This window comes from Mobula hypostoma, chromosome 19 (assembly GCF_963921235.1).
Source record: "Mobula hypostoma chromosome 19, sMobHyp1.1, whole genome shotgun sequence".
NCBI classification, from domain to species: Eukaryota; Metazoa; Chordata; class Chondrichthyes; order Myliobatiformes; family Myliobatidae; genus Mobula; species Mobula hypostoma.
Genome location: NC_086115.1, coordinates 58,403,679 through 58,419,581, shown reverse-complemented (window position 1 = coordinate 58,419,581; position 15,903 = coordinate 58,403,679). Strand labels below are relative to the sequence as shown.

The 15,903-nt window shown below is 41.6% G+C and overlaps 1 protein-coding gene across 2 annotated transcripts in view; it reads left to right on the top strand.

Moving 5' to 3' along the window:
- The window catches only part of nrap (nebulin-related anchoring protein), a 119,342-nt gene that overhangs the window by 89,658 nt on the left and 13,781 nt on the right, over nt 1–15,903 (top strand). For both annotated transcript variants that reach the window (XM_063071983.1, XM_063071982.1), the window contains 8 exons: nt 1,289–1,486; nt 3,128–3,232; nt 6,102–6,200; nt 9,462–9,566; nt 9,656–9,763; nt 10,541–10,852; nt 12,077–12,181; nt 13,296–13,394. In XM_063071983.1, coding sequence (XP_062928053.1) covers nt 1,289–1,486; nt 3,128–3,232; nt 6,102–6,200; nt 9,462–9,566; nt 9,656–9,763; nt 10,541–10,852; nt 12,077–12,181; nt 13,296–13,394 — 1,131 coding nt within the window. The remainder of the gene's footprint in view (nt 1–1,288; nt 1,487–3,127; nt 3,233–6,101; nt 6,201–9,461; nt 9,567–9,655; nt 9,764–10,540; nt 10,853–12,076; nt 12,182–13,295; nt 13,395–15,903) is intronic.

Genomic DNA, 15,903 nt, shown 5'->3' with positions numbered 1-15,903 from the left:
CCCTTGTAAACCTTCTCTGCACTCTTTCAATCCTTCCTGTAATTTGGTGACCAAAACTGAACACAATACTCCAGATTCGGCCTCACCAATGCCTTATACAACCTCATCATAACATTCCAGCTCTTATACTCAATACTTTGATTAATAAAGACCAATACAATCATAGTTTGATTGTATGTCCGTAATGTGACTCTAGGCTGTACATAAGGTGACTGATGGGAAATAATAAAATAGTGGTGGAGTTAGTGGAAGGAGGTGTTGATCAGCCTTACTCCTTGGGTAAAGTAACTGTGTTTTGAGTCTGGTGGTCCTGGCATGGATGCTACAATACCTTCTCCCTGATGGGAGTGGGACAAACAGTCCATAAGTAGGGTGGGTGATGTTACTGGCCCTTTTCTGGCAACTTTCTGTACATACATTCCTGATGGCGGGTGGGCCTGGTGCCTGTGATGCGTTGGGCAGTTTTGTTTATCTGTGGTGGTGCTTTCCAGTCCATCACAGTGCAGTTTCCATACCATGCAGTGAGGCAGCTTGTCCAGATGCTCTCTACTATGCATCTGTAGAATGATGTATGGATCAGAATGCTAAATTAGAGACATCTATGTTTACATTTACAGTAGTTAGTGAACGTTTTTGACTGACTGGTTCTCTTGGATAAGGGAATCACTGTTTGAAGGCTCAACACTAGCTTCTCCTGTATCTACATGATCTCTGGATAGAAGAAGGGAGGAAAGGGGTGGCGGTGTTTCTCTTCCCCTGTTGAGCGGTGGAGTAGAGCAGTGGTTTATGGTACCATCGATCACTGATTAGGGTTCGATTCCCGCCACTGTCTGTAAGGAGTTTTGTACCTTCTCCCCATGACCACTTGAGTTTCCTCAGCATACTGCGGTGTCCTCCCACATTACAAACTGGTACAGTACAGTTAGTGTTCCTGAGTTGTGGGTGTGCTATGTTGGTGCGAGAAATGTGATGACACTTGCAGGGCTGCCTGACACAATCCCTGCTGATTTGATTTGACACAAATGATGCATTTCACTGCATGTTTCAATGTTTCAATGTACATATGACAGATAAAACTAATCTCTATCTGGAGGCCTAGACCCTAATCTAACTCCTTGGGGAACAATAATCCTGGAATCCCTGATATAATGTATCCTTTGTTCTCTTCCTTTTTCCATGAAATTTCAATATTTCATCAACTTTACAGATAGTATTATTGTTCCAGGGACTAAATGACCATTGATTGGAATAATGAAAAGGTATTTTTATTGCTTGTTGTCTAAACCAGCTGAAGTACAAGGATGATTTTGAGAAGACAAAGACAGACTTCCATCTACCAATGGACATGGTGAACTTGGTACATGCTAGAAAAGCCCAGGCCTTAGCTAGTGATCAGAACTACAAGAATATCATTCATCATTATACGACACTACCGAGTGACATGAAGGTGCATTGGGCGAAGAGAGCATATGATTTACAGAGCGAGGTATGTTCGTGTTAACAGCTTGGTACTTCACCCACATTCACCTTTCTCCCTGGAGGGTAGTGTCTCCAACTCTGATGAGATTTTCTGGCTGTTGCTCTACCACTGGACCAAGGTTTCCCCAAAATTCTTTTATAGCTACGCAAGTCAACCATTGTTCTGAGCAGGAAATTTTTACATGGCCTAAAAGCTGCATAGCACTTTTATAAAACATTATACTTTAGGACATTGTCGGTTGAGGTTAAGCTGATGTTGCTTCACAATAAAAACATTTGGAAAAAAAAAATCATGTAAAAGAAAGTTCGAGCTCCGTGGCAACAAAGGCTATGTGCGTGTCCACATGTTTGTTACTGTGCGGCTTAGAGGGAATGGTGCTCTGAATATTTCTTCTCCCATGCCTCCTTACACCAGGAAGGGCATTCCTGCGCTGATCTTTTGTGTATCCTCGCGTATTTTCTTTAAGATAGCGATTCAGTCTAGCACTTCTGCTACTTCTTAATCTCCAACTATACCATGATTTGTAAAATTTATTCTTTTCAGTTTTTTAATGCTTTCTTTAAGTCCAGGTTATCCCTAGATTATGAAACAACGGACACTCTTACATATGAATGGTCTCTCATAATATTATTAAATTCAAAACTCCTATGTATATACATATGTTTCTTTCTATAGATGGCAAAATTGGTTTCCCTTCTCAAAGTTCAAAGTAAATTTATTACCGAAGTACATATATGTCACCATATGCAGCCTGCAATTCATTTTCTTGCGGGCATACATAGTAAATCCAAGAGTCACAATACAACCAATGAAAGACTGCACCCAATAGGACAGACAAAAACCAATGTGCAAAGGACAATAAATTGTGCAAATACGAAAGAGAAAAATAAATTAATTAATAAAAATAAGTATTGAGATCATATGATGAAGGGTCCTTGAAAGTGATTCCATAGGATTGTGGGAACAGTTCAGTGATAGGGTGAGTGAAGTTATTCCCTTTGGTTCAAAAGCCTGATGATTGAGGGGTAATGACTGTTCCTGAACCTGGTGGTGTGGGTCCTAAGGCTCTGGACCTTCTTCCCGATGGGTGGTGGGGGTCCTGGAGAATGGATGCTGCTTTCCTGCGACAGCGCTCCGTGTAGATATGCACAATGGTGGGAAGGGCTTCTTTCTCCAATTTTTTGCCATTCATTGCAGTATTCCAGAGGCAGGGTTACCATGGTTACCATATTGAATAATTTTTGTGTACTTCTTCAACTAATGGACAAAATTGACTTATGAATGCCTGTAAAAATGGGGCTGGCCTGTAATTAGAAAAGTAACTGCTAGATCTCTTCAGATTAAGAAAAGTATCTATAAAATAATTAAATAAAACTTCACCGGGAAGCACAAAACAAGTGTAATTTGATCTTTTCCAAAGAGGACAGGTGCTGATTGGAAAAGGTGGGCACACACCCAGTGAGATTTTTTTCCTGAGGTGAAATTAATGAATTACGAAATCTAATCCGATCTATTCACTGTCCCCAGAACAGGTTCACAAGCAACACTCATGGAAAAATATTAACTTTGCGTTCTTAAAATCTTTTATCCAATGTGTTTTGAGTAATGTATAATGATCATGATGTTTTGGTAATCTGTTTTTCTCAGAATTTGTACAGATCTGACCTGAAATTCATGAGGGGAGTGGCTTGGATTTCGACAGGGGCGTTGGGGATTGAAAGGATGAAGAGAGCGAGTGATCTTATCAGTGAGGTGGGAATTTTTTGATATTGGGTTTGTATGCTTGTGCTGCTTAACACTGTGAAATCAGACAGTGCAATCTAAGATTAGAGTAAATGGAGAGATATTTTATTGGTTCCTTTGATCGTAGTATCTGCTCTGATGTTACCATAACAATTGTGCAAGCCTACAAACTACTTACTGACTGTCCATTACACCGCTGGCATTTAGGACAGCAATGAGGTCCTCCATCTCTGGTTTTCTTCATCATGACAGTAGCTTCCTCTTGGTTTTCACTACTGTCAGTCATGCAAGTCTCTGGGGAGACTCATGAATACCATCACACTGAGATGTAGAAGGACTTTTCATTGCTGTTTTGCTTTACCAGTCAGGGTGTTAAACCTGAGCTAGACCCCCAAACCTGGAGGATCAGTGGACCACTCTAAGCCTGGCCTTCACCATTTGACCTGTTTAGCATGGGCGACCCTACCAAGAGCTAAAGCATAAAGCCCTGACTCCAGCTGACATGGCACTCCAGGTTATTGATGCACACAAGCCTCCAAACCATGACAAGGTGTGGCCCTCTAGGAGGAAGCTTGCAAGCTAAGCAGGAAATAAACCAGCTTTTGGCATCCTGAAAGTATAAATTAATCTCTGCCCATTTCTAAATGATGCCATGGAATCTTACTCCAAGGTGGGAATTTCAGTAATACATTTGGTACAGCCCTGAAGTTTTGGTGTGGAACTTGTTCCCTTGTGGAGTGCAGTCTATATTTGGATGTGAGACTGCCACCATCTGGCCAAAAATGAGATGAAAGTAATTGTGGTGACCTTCCTTCATGCTTTATTGCATTACTACGTGACATAAGCCTTGGCCTCTGCTACACAGAGGTAAAATTTGTTTGGACCAACCATAGAGAGATGGTCCAGTTTTACTAAAATACTAACATTTTCTATCAAAGGGAATTGATTGAGAATAGGTAAACATGTTTCATTTTCCTTCCAAATTCACAAGTTTGGTTGAACTGCCAGGCCATGATTTTACTTAATTTATTCAGAGATACAGGCCTTTTCGGCCCACTGAGCCTGACTCACGGCAACCCACCGAATTAACAGTAACCTAATCACAGGACAATTTACAATGACCGATTAACCTACTGAATGCTAAGCCTTTGGAGTGTGGGAGGGAACTAGACCACCTGGAGAAAAGCCATGCACACATGGGAAGATGGTACAAACTTTCTTACAGGGGACGCCGGAAATGAACTTCCAACTCCAACACCCTGAGCTGTTGTGCTAACCGCTATGCTATGATCCAGACCATACCAATGATTTCCACTTGAAGGACAATAGTCATTCAAAGAATTCCAAAGGGCCTTCACTAATGAATAAATACAAAATTTCTAGTCCCAAAAAGCATCAATCAAGATATCTGCTGTTAAACTGGAGTTATGTGAACTATATGCATTACAGCCTTCCAATTTAGACACACATCTGCATTTATACGGGTTGGAACATAATAGATATTTTCTGGTGCCATCTTTGTAGATGCTTGGTGTACATTGTTACTCTATTTTCAAGTTTGATCTGCCAAAGTGTATAACTTCACTTCCACATAGATATTATGTGGATTTAGAATTGTCTTGCCCACAGAAGGCAGTGGGAGGTGGCAGATGCACCGTATTCTGCCTAGAGGTTCAATGATAACTGGTGGTCTGCAGGAATCTGTTCTTTGTCTATGCTGACATTTAATGTAGTCTTGATGAAGGTCTCGGCCTGAAATATAGATTTTTTTTACTCCCCACCACAGATGCTGACTGACTTGCTGAGTTTCTCCAGCACTTAGTGTGTGTTGCTCAAGACTTGCAGTATCTACAGACTCTCTTGTGTTTAACATAGACACTTTAATACTTAGGTGGTGCGAATGGTGACAGGAATGTAGATGGAGGGTGCCAGTGTCAGTAAACACACGCACAATGCTGGAGGAACCCAGCAGGCCAGGCAGCATCTATGGAAATGAATGAACAGTTGACATTTCGGGCTGAGGCCCTTCTTCAGGGTTGGAAAGGATGGGGGAAGATGTCAGAATAAAAAGGTGTGGGGGGTGAGGGGAAGGAGGGCCAGCCAGAAGGTGATAGGTGAGGCCAGGAGGGTAGGAAAAGTAAAAGGCTGAAGAGGAAGGAGTCTGATAGGAAGGGAGAGTGGACCACAGGAGGAAGAAAAGGAGGAGGGGAGATGATAGGCTGGTGAGGGCCTGAATAGGGAATAGAAGAAGTGGGGAGGGGGGGTGAATTTTTTTTAACGAGATCAATGTTCATGCCATTAGGTTGGAGGCAACCAAAATGGAATATGAGGTGTTTCTCCTCCACCTGATGGGGGGCCTTATCATGTCACACCAGAAAGCCATTGACTAACATGTCAGAACAGGAATAGGAATAGGAATCTTTCTCCAAAGATCCTTTTAGAAGCAATGAAAAAAATGAAAAGCAATGAAAAGCAATATAGTATCTGTACTGGGCATATAACTCTCCGGGCTCCATTATGAAAATTAACAATATGGTATCTGCACCGGGCATATAACTTCCTGGGCACCATTATGAAAATTAACAATATAGTATCTGTACTGGGCATATAACTCCCCAGGCAACATTATGGAAATTAACTGCCCTGTCCCTTTGCCAACCTTAAGATCCACCCCTTTATAAACTCCAGCAGAAACTGATATATCTGCGTGCTGGCATATTGTTACACTCTGATGTTCGGTATATTAATCAATGAGTATTAGTATTTTCTGACATGATGACAACGTGAAAATGGGTAATCTCTTTAGTGCAACACTGAGCTGAAGCAAAGTGAGGGACGAGATTAAATGGTTAAGCATTTCTTGTTCTGTTATTTACAGAAAAATTATCGACAGCATCCGCATTCACTAAGGTTTACGCAAGTGACAGATTCACCCGATCTGATTCATGCAAAACTCAGTAACATCATCGCCAACGAGGTTAGTTGATTTCTACAATTCAATAGAATCTCACTGTGGGGAACACCAGTCAGAATTGAAATATTATTCACTTATTGAGAAACAGCATGGAACAGGCCTTCTGGTGTTTCAAGCCGAGCTGCCCAGTAATCCCCCGATTTAACCCTAGCCTAATAACGGGACAATTTACAATGACCAATTAACCTACCAACTGCTGCATCTTTGGACTGTGGGAGGAAACCGGAGCACTCGGAGGATGCTCACACGGGGAGAATGTACAAACTCCTTGCAGGCAGCAGTGGGAAATGAAACTGGGTCACTGGTACTGTAGAGCGTTGTGCTAATCACTACATTACCATGCTGCATACGATAGAGGATCAATAGAATAGCCTGAATGCACAACACTACATAGGGAAGAGAGGCTTGTTGTGATGGACTGGGAATGGAGTTGGTGAACTTACTTCCTCTTCCTCAGTTCCATGGCACTGGTGATGAATTACCCTCACTCTGGTTTTTGATGTTCTGAGGAATTTTTGGGGCCAGTGCAGGATCTGCAAACCCCTCCACAGAAGGGCAGGAGCTGGTGGGCAGGGCAAGTGGGTGAATCGTTCCATATGTTGATACTCTCTTTTGGGTTCTTGTACTGATGTTCTGTGTTATCCTTCAATACCATTCTGAATGCTTCATGTCTGCTTCACCCATCATGGGCCAGGGAGCCCCTGGACTTGAAGGGATATTGAACTTCTTTTCAAGGAAGCTTGGAGCATATCCTCGAATGATTTTTTCTGTCCAGCTGGCAGTCCCTTCCTGTGACATATTTTGGAATTGTCTGCTTTGGAAATCTGAAGCTGGGCTGGCAAATGACAGAACCGGCATAACACAGCCAACTGAGAGATCAGTAAGAGTTTGATGCTGGGGTGTTGGCTTGGGAAAGGATGGTGACATTAGTTTGTTTGTCCTTCCAGTGACACCTGAGTCAATGGAGTTGATTAGGATTGGCCATATGGTGGCCAGCAAAGTCAGGATGTGCCCTTATTATCTGGGTATGTGTTTCCTATTTGGTGTTCAAGTTGGGCTCTAACTGGAGGCATTTATAGTGCTAGTGAACACTGTGTCTTGGGATCTTTGAGTAATGGGGCAGCTCTGGGAGAAGAATACATTGGGAATATGATCCAGACATTAGTGAACACCAGGGGTGGGCCTGGGGATTTTAGAGTGGGGTTGGAATCTATAAGCAGCAAGGATGAGTGCTGGAGCCTTGTATCATATTTTGAGCTGCGTGTTTATTACGGTAACTAGTCATGTGGGAGGGGTTGTGGTAGAAATGAAGGGAATAAGTTACATATTCATGCTTTGTTCTGGGCATTTTGGTTCTGGGGACCACTGGGTGTCATATCTTCAGCTGACCGCTTAATTGCATCGTTTCAAGATTGTATGTTTTGCTAGTTACTAATAAAGGATCAAATACAGTTCCTTGACTTTTTGGAACAGTATTATTGAATTGATTGCGGCCATGCCATAGATGATAACTGCCTGCGTGGTTGCCAGCAGTGACATTAGCTTGTTTGAGTTGCCACTACAGATGAGTTTTTCCATCACTGGAGGTATCTGAGTCTGACAACGTTGAGGTTACTTGCCTCCAAATGCTTTAGTGAAGAAATAGAAACGATGCATAGGTAGTGGCCTGGAGATCCTGCAGAAACCTGGCCCAGCAAATAAAGTACAGTACTGCACAAAAGCCTTAGGCACATATATATAGCTAGGATGCCCTAAGGCTTTTGCAGAATACTGTAGGAATTTTATGTATTGCACGTATTGCTGCCTCATAAAAAAAACAGATTTCATAACGTATGCGAGTGATGATAAACCTGATTCTGACATGGGTCTCTGTTGTGGACTGAGAGGGGGAAGGAGGCAGAGAGAGGGGAATCATGGTTGGGGAAACAGGAAGCACCAAAGAGACATTCTGTAATGATCAATAAACTAATTCTTTGGAGTCAGATAACCTTGCTTGGTGTCTCAGGGCAGGATGTGTCTCCACTCATGCCACCAGCCCCGCTCCTGGCAGGCCTTCTCTGCCACCCGTCCCACATCCCTCCCGCAATGCTCTATCCTCACCATTCCCAATATCCTCTGCTCCCGACAGATTTGCAAACTCACTCTCCGCTCCGCGTTGACAGATACAGTACCGTGCAAAAATCTAAGGCATCCTAGCTAAATATATGTGCCTAAGAATTTTGCACAGTACTGTATGTTAACAGGAAGACACAACATGTTCAGTACTTTTCATAATCTGTTCATTGACAGTGGCACAGCTTGTAGTTACTCTTCCACTTATTTGTTAGTTATCTAATATGCCAGTGTAAACATCGTAATCATGTTGTATTCCTTGAAGATATGTAATTTATTTTGTGATATGAGATTCCTTGATCTCTGCTTCTTTCTCTGTTGCTCTGTCTCTTTGTTTTGATCTAAGACAACCTTTATTTCGGTTTCTGTGATTCTCTTGCTTTGGGGACCAATTCTCTCATGCATTTGTGCTCAGACATCATATGTGGTGGGTTGTGCAATGTGCCAACATCCATTTACATTGTGGGCCACTGCAGACGACGCAAGGCTTGAGCACAGAATCCACACATCCATCCTTCTCCTTTTTATGTTGGGACTGCTTATCTTTGCTCCAAGATGCTAGGTATTAAATAGCTGCCAATAAACTCTTAAAGGGCACGTTGAGTAGAAGTTGCTAGATAATGCAGGGACATAGTGTACACATAAATATTTCCATGAGTGCTCTTGGAAAGGCCACTGGTTCATGTCACTGTCTTGGAGAGGCCGCTGGTTCATATCACTCTCATGGAGAGACCGCTGGTTCATTTTGCTGCTCTCAGAGGGGCCGCTGGGTCCTGATGCTCTTGGAGATGTTATTGGAATTCTGCGATTTACGGATTGGACTGTAGTTCATATCAACTTCTTACAGTTCTATGTTTTTTTTTATGTGTTCTCGCCTATTCTTTCTTGTTACCAATTGGCGGGCTGGGGATTTGGGCGATCTGTTAGTTTTTTTGTGTGAGGGAAGGGTTGGGGGGGTGTTGAAATCTGCTAGATTTTGATTCTATTTTTTCATGTGGCAGGCGGGGGGGTGGGATTGATGTCTTTCTTTCAACTGCTTCTATGGTTTTCTGTACTTTATGGCTATTTTGAGAAGCCAAATCTCAGAGAGTTGTACTCTGCATACATATTTGATAATAAAATGAATCTTTGAACCTTCGATTTGCCTTTCAGCGCTTGTACAAAGCTGCAGGAGAAGATGCACGACACCATTACACTGCAGTGGTTGGTTCACCCGAATATATTAGGGCACAGGTTAATGCAGCCAATTTCAGTGAGGTAATATTCATCTCCTGGGTGGTCAATGGATTCAGATTTTATACCTATTTTTAACTACATAACTAACATTAAATTCTGCCTCTCTGCAGGTGAAGTATAGACAATCATGGCTGAACCAGCAAGCTCTGGGGTACAAATTGACCCTGGAAGCCATTCCTTTCCAGAGCGCGAAAGCATCCAGAGAAATAGCAAGTGATGTAAGAGGAAATCTCTTCAGATTCATGCATAAAATGTATTTGCATACAGTAATTCTTTTATTTACTTATTTAGCGATAGAGTGTGGAGGAGGGTTTTCTGGCTGCTCAAGTGGCTCCACCACAAAAAACCCCTGACAACCCTGACTGAACTCTACCCTAATCCTGGGTCAATTTACAATCACCATTTAACGCACCCGGTACGTCTTTGGACGGTGGGAGGAAACCAGATCATTGGGGAAAATCCACACGTTCCATGGGGAGGAATACAGATTCCTTACAGAGGACACAGGGATTGAATTCCAAACTCTGCTAACTGGTACACTACCAGGGCATAGTGGTTAGTGGTATTCTGCATATAAATATAACAATTATAATCCTTGTTTCTGACTATTTCTAGTGAAGTAACAGTGGATGATGACCTTCATGGTGTTTACTGAATTGGCACAATAGCAGCTGTGAGATGATAGTGACCCTCAAACAATCTACCAGCTAATTTTCTAATAAAACTGTACGACAGTGTGCCTAAGAGCACTGATGCCGTTTAAAGGCATAGGGCGGTCACACCAAGTATTGATTTGATATGGTTTTCTACTGTTTACTACTCTTTATAGTACATTTATTGACATTTAGAAACTTTTCATTTTATTATTTTTGAAAGCATCTTCGTTTTACAGCATTTTTTACATTTGCCTAAGATTTTTGGATGGTACTCTATGTTTGATGAAATTTGCATTAATTTTTCACCTGAATTTTTGAATACTAATATTCATTTTTCAGTATCAATACAAGAATGCCTTTGTCAGGGCCAAGGGAAAGCATATTGGTGTGAGAAGCATTCTGGATGACCCCAAAATGCTGCACTGCATGCAAGTCGGCAAGTTACAGAGCGACAAGCTGTACAAGAAAGAATCAAAAGAAAGCCAAACTCAGTTTCACTTACCAATGGACATGGTGAACCTGGTGCATGCTCAGAATGCCCAGGCTTTGGCCAGTGACTTGGGATACAAGAAGTTGTTTCACTCATATACGATGCTGCCAAGTGACATGAAGACACAATTGGCAAAGAAAGCATATAATCAGCAGAGTGACGTGAGTCCATAACCATAGTTTAACACAGATTAGTATATTTGTTATAAATTGGGATGATCATTTCCTTTCACCTAAGTTATCATGGCAATGAGTCGTTTATTGTTTGAGATACAGTGCAGAATAGGCTCTTCTGGCTATCTGAGCTGCGCAGCCCAGCAACCCTTGATTTAACCCTTGCAGGTATTGTGGTGGCAATACCTGTGATACAAGAGTACGACCAATGACTTGTAGAAGAGTACAGCACTGGGCACGCCATTCAGTCCACAATGTTGAGCCATTCATTATGTCCATTTATACTAAATGTCCTCCTGTGTGTCATCCATATCCATTCATATTTATGTGTAGGTACATCTAAAAGCCCCTTAAACTCCACCAAACTGTCCACTTCACTACTATTCCTGGTAATTCCCCCTATCAATCCCTGCTTAAAAATCTTACCCCATAAACTTCTCTTCCCTTATATACTGTGATCCAGCTGATGATGACTAGCATCTCTGATGTCCTCAATACCCTATTTACTGCCACCATCAAATGACTTAATGACCTCATATAGCATTCCTAAACATTCCTAAATTGGGCAACTGTGTATACTTGCATATATAATTACTTATTTACAAGTAACAGCTTACTATGCTTCCTAGTGGCTGTAGTATATAAATACAAGTTTAATGTGCCTCTAGCAGTTATACAAAGTATAATTCTGTTAAGTTCTGGAAGCTTCTTTGTACTACATCATTTGAATAATGATTTTATAATTGGTTAACTCTTATCTATAAATTTGAATGGAATTTGTACTTATCTATGAGTATAAAATAGTTAAACACAAAGCAGCAAGAGGGATAACATGGCCAAATAGGACTAGTGTGAATAAGCATCTTGGTTGGTGTGCACAAATTGGACACTCACTACCCTCTGAGTGAAGAAGTTTCCTCGCATGTTCCCCTTGAACTTTTCATCTTTCACCCTTAACCCATGATCTCTAGTTATAGTCCCACCTGACCTCAGTGGAAAAAAACCTGCTTGCATTTACTGTACCTACACCCCTCATAATTTTGTATACCTCTGTCAAATCTCCCTTCAATCTTCTACATTCCAAGGAATAAAGTCCTAACCTGTTCAATCTTTCCTTATAACTCAGGTCCTCCAGTTCCTGCTTTCTGAAACTGATGACTGTTTATATTTCATCCTTGTAAATTAATACACACTTCTCTCTAATTTCTACAGGTACAATATAGGTCTGATCTAAATTTTCTCAGAGGTGTTGCGTGGATGACTCAGGGATCTCCGCAGATCGAGACAGTGAAGAAGGCTGGCGCACTAATCAGTGAGGTAATTATACGCAGTCATTCAATCATACGTGAATACCTATGAATACGGCCAAAAGAGACAACGTTACTCTGGGGCCAAGGTGCAAAACACAGTACACCAGTCACACACAGCACAAAGCACACATAGTACATACAAGGTAGCAAGCACATGTAGGATACCAGTTAAATACAGCCACGCAAAAAAAAAGTAGAGACCCCAGGTTCATGAATGCTATAGAAATCTGCAGCCAACCAAAACGCAGCTTGTCTTCTGCTGAGCAAACACTGGGGGCAGCATCAGCTCCAGCCTGGATGCTGCACAACAACCTCCCCAGTGGAGCATATTGGTTTCGATGCCTTTCTCCTGGCAGCTGTAAACTCAGCAGCTTGAGGCCCAGTCCTTACTATAACCAAGGCCACACAGTTCCCCTGCTGTCCGCCAATAAATCAGTGAGTCGGACTTACAGCATTCCACATTAGTAAAGGGTCTGGCAATCACAAGTAAAGCGACGAGGACGGTCACTTGCTATTTAACTGCACATCTCTTTTGCACGCTGACTCCCCCAAAGCCTCTCTGACACACTTTCTGACTAATGTCGAAAACTGTAGATGCCTTTCAACTAAATGAAAAGTGAATCTTTATTAATCAGATATCTATGAAGATTCCTGGTAAACATTTTGTAGTTTGAAAGTTGTGGCAAGGAATTTGTCAAGAGAATTGCAATTAAATATGTGGTCATGATATAAACTGAGTCTGTTTCTTTAGCTTTCCCTAAAAGGAATATAAAGAATTTATATACTAAATGGACGGTATATGAATATTCCCATATAAAGTTCATCTTTGTAGCCCCTGAATAAGGGCTGTAGTCAGTGTTAATTTGCTCTTCTGCTCATTTAGTGATGTCTGTGTCCTTGGCAGAATTAGTTGCTATGTTTATCAGGAAAAGACTGGCACTGATAGGAGGGACACATGAAGATTATTATCACACTACCAGTGTATTATAATCATCTCTGAGCAGAAGTGACATTCCTAGAACAGATATGGTGGAAGACAGTCTGATTCTATTAGGTACTTGGCTTTTTTTTTTAGTTTCAACAGTATATTTAATTAAATTTTCCATTTCTTTGTTCTCTAGAAAAAGTACAGACAGCATCCTGATACCTTGAAGTTTACAAGTGTGACTGATTCAGCAGACATCATCCATGCTAAGACAAGCTACCTGCAATGCAGCGATGTACGTTAAGGGAGGGATTTGAAGTATCCTTTCAAGTGGCAATAATGTTTTGGTGCTGCGTCCAATTTTCCCCTTCAGATCTGAGATAGAACTTCTTCAGCGGAATAAGTAAATGTAGTTTGACAGAAGGGCAATAATTAATTCAGAGAACATACCTCGCTCTCCTTTTCTTTGACTGTAGCATTGAAAGCAAAGTGAAACCTTTCGTAATTTTAGCATATTCACTGATTTTCTCACAGGAACGGGGAGCAAGTTAGAGGCAAAAGAAAGCTGTGCTGTCAAATTTGATGCTGCCAGTGGCCTAATAGTAATTATCGCTTCAATGGTCCTGTCCCCAAGTGGATGAATATAAAATTATAAACCCCAGCCAACGAAGTGCTTCCCCTTGGCACAAGTCTGGGTTGTGGGCTATGCTGCCTATTGTAGTAGTAATGATAATCTGGCTATCAGGAAGTGACAGCTTTACAGTTTATTCTGAGATTGATGTGGACCTTTTCCCCATAACCTTTGACACCCTTACTAATCAAGAACCTATCAATCCTTTATTTAAATATACCCAATGATTCGCGAACTGTGGCAATGAATTCCACACAGATTCACAGCCCTCCGGTTGAAAAAATTCCTCCTCATCTCTGTTCTAAAGGGGCATCCTATTATTCTGAGACTGAAGCTTCTTCTATTCCAAATTCATATGAAAATTGCAATTTGGTCCAGGTCATAGCAGCCCAAAGATTAACTCTGAATGAAATTGGACATTCATACCATCATGCTGTAAGTCAGAGATACAAATGAAGTTATGATTTTAGGTCAACAGCCTTTTTCATCCTGCTCCCATTGTCCTATAAGTTGAACTTACGGCTTTAGGGTTTCTGTCTTTCCTGCTTTCCCCCTAGTTTTTGGCCACTGGTTTTGGTCTGTATAGTGGCCAATGGACCCAGTCTCAAATTAAGGGGTAAGGTATTTAGGACTGAGGGGAGGAGAAATTTCTTCTCTCAGAAAATGGTATCCCTCTGGAATTCTCTATTCTAGAAGCCATGTTGCTGATTACATTTAAGCTAGATAGATATCTATGTATCAAGGAGCTTGGGAGAATGTGTAGAAACATATAATAAGATAAAGGATCAGCTGTGATTGCATTGTGGGAGAGCAGGATTGAAGGGATGAATGGCTGACTCTTGCTCCTATGTTTCTATGCAATAATAAGTCCTGCATCTGTGTGACAAGTACTATAACACCATAGTACCCTGGACTGTTGCAGGTGTTTAGTTACTATGATCTTGTTAGTTACTGGCTCTCATTGTACCTGTACTCTGCTGCTATAGAGCAGAACAGCATTAGTGGGAGCAGCCAGGGAGTAGAGAGTGCTAACATTGTATTTGCATTCCTCAACATTGACTCAACCTGCAAGTTAACCTTTAGGATGTTCTGCACAAGGACTCCCAAGTCCCTTTGCCTCTCAGATTTTTGGATTTTCTCCCCATTTAAAAAATAGTCTGCACTTTCTACTGCCAAAGTGCATGGCCATGCATTTTCCAACATTATTTTTGATTTGCCACTCTCTTGCCTATTCTCCTAATCTGTCCAAGTCCTTCTGCAGCCTACCTGTTTCTTCAACACTACCTGCCCCTCCACCAATCTTTATATCATCTGAAAACTTGGCAACAAAGCCATCTATTCCATCATCTAAATCACTGATATACAGTATAAAAAGAAGCGGTCCCAACACCGACCCCTGCAGAACACCACTAATCACTGGCAGCCAACAAGAAAAGGATCCTTTTATTCCCACTCACTGCCTCCTACCAATCGGCCAATGCTCTAACCATGGGCACTTAACTTGGTAAGCAGCCTCATGTGTGCCACCTTATCAAAAACTTTCTGAAAGTCCAAATGTACAACATCAACTGCATCCCCTTTATCTACCCTATGTGTAATCTTCTCAAAGAATTCCAGCAGGTTCATCAGGCAAGATTTTCCCTTAAGAAAACCATGTTGACTTTTGTCCTATCTTGTCCTGTGTCACCAAGTACTCCATCATCTCATCCTTTGCAATTGACTCCAACATCTTTCCAACCACTGAGGTCAGGCTAACTGGTCTATAATTTCCTTTCAGCTGCCTTCCTCCTTTCTTAAAGAGTGGAGAGACATTTGGCACCGAGCCAGAGTCTAATGGTTTTTTGAAATATCAGTACTTGTGCCTTCACAATCTCTACTGCTACCTCTTTCAGAACCCTAGGGTGCAGTTCATCTGGTCCGGCTGAATTATGTACCCTTAGGATTTTCAGATTTTGAGCATCTTCTCCCTTCTAATAGTAACTGCACTCACTTCTCTTCCCTCACACCCTTCAATATCTGGCACACTGCTAGTGTCTTCCACAGTGAAGACTGATGCAAAATACTCATTTAGCTCATCTGCCATCTCCTTGTCTCCTGTTATTATTTCTCCAGCCTTATTTTCTAGTAGTTTTACATCCACTCTCATCTCTCTTTTATTTTTTATGTATTTGAA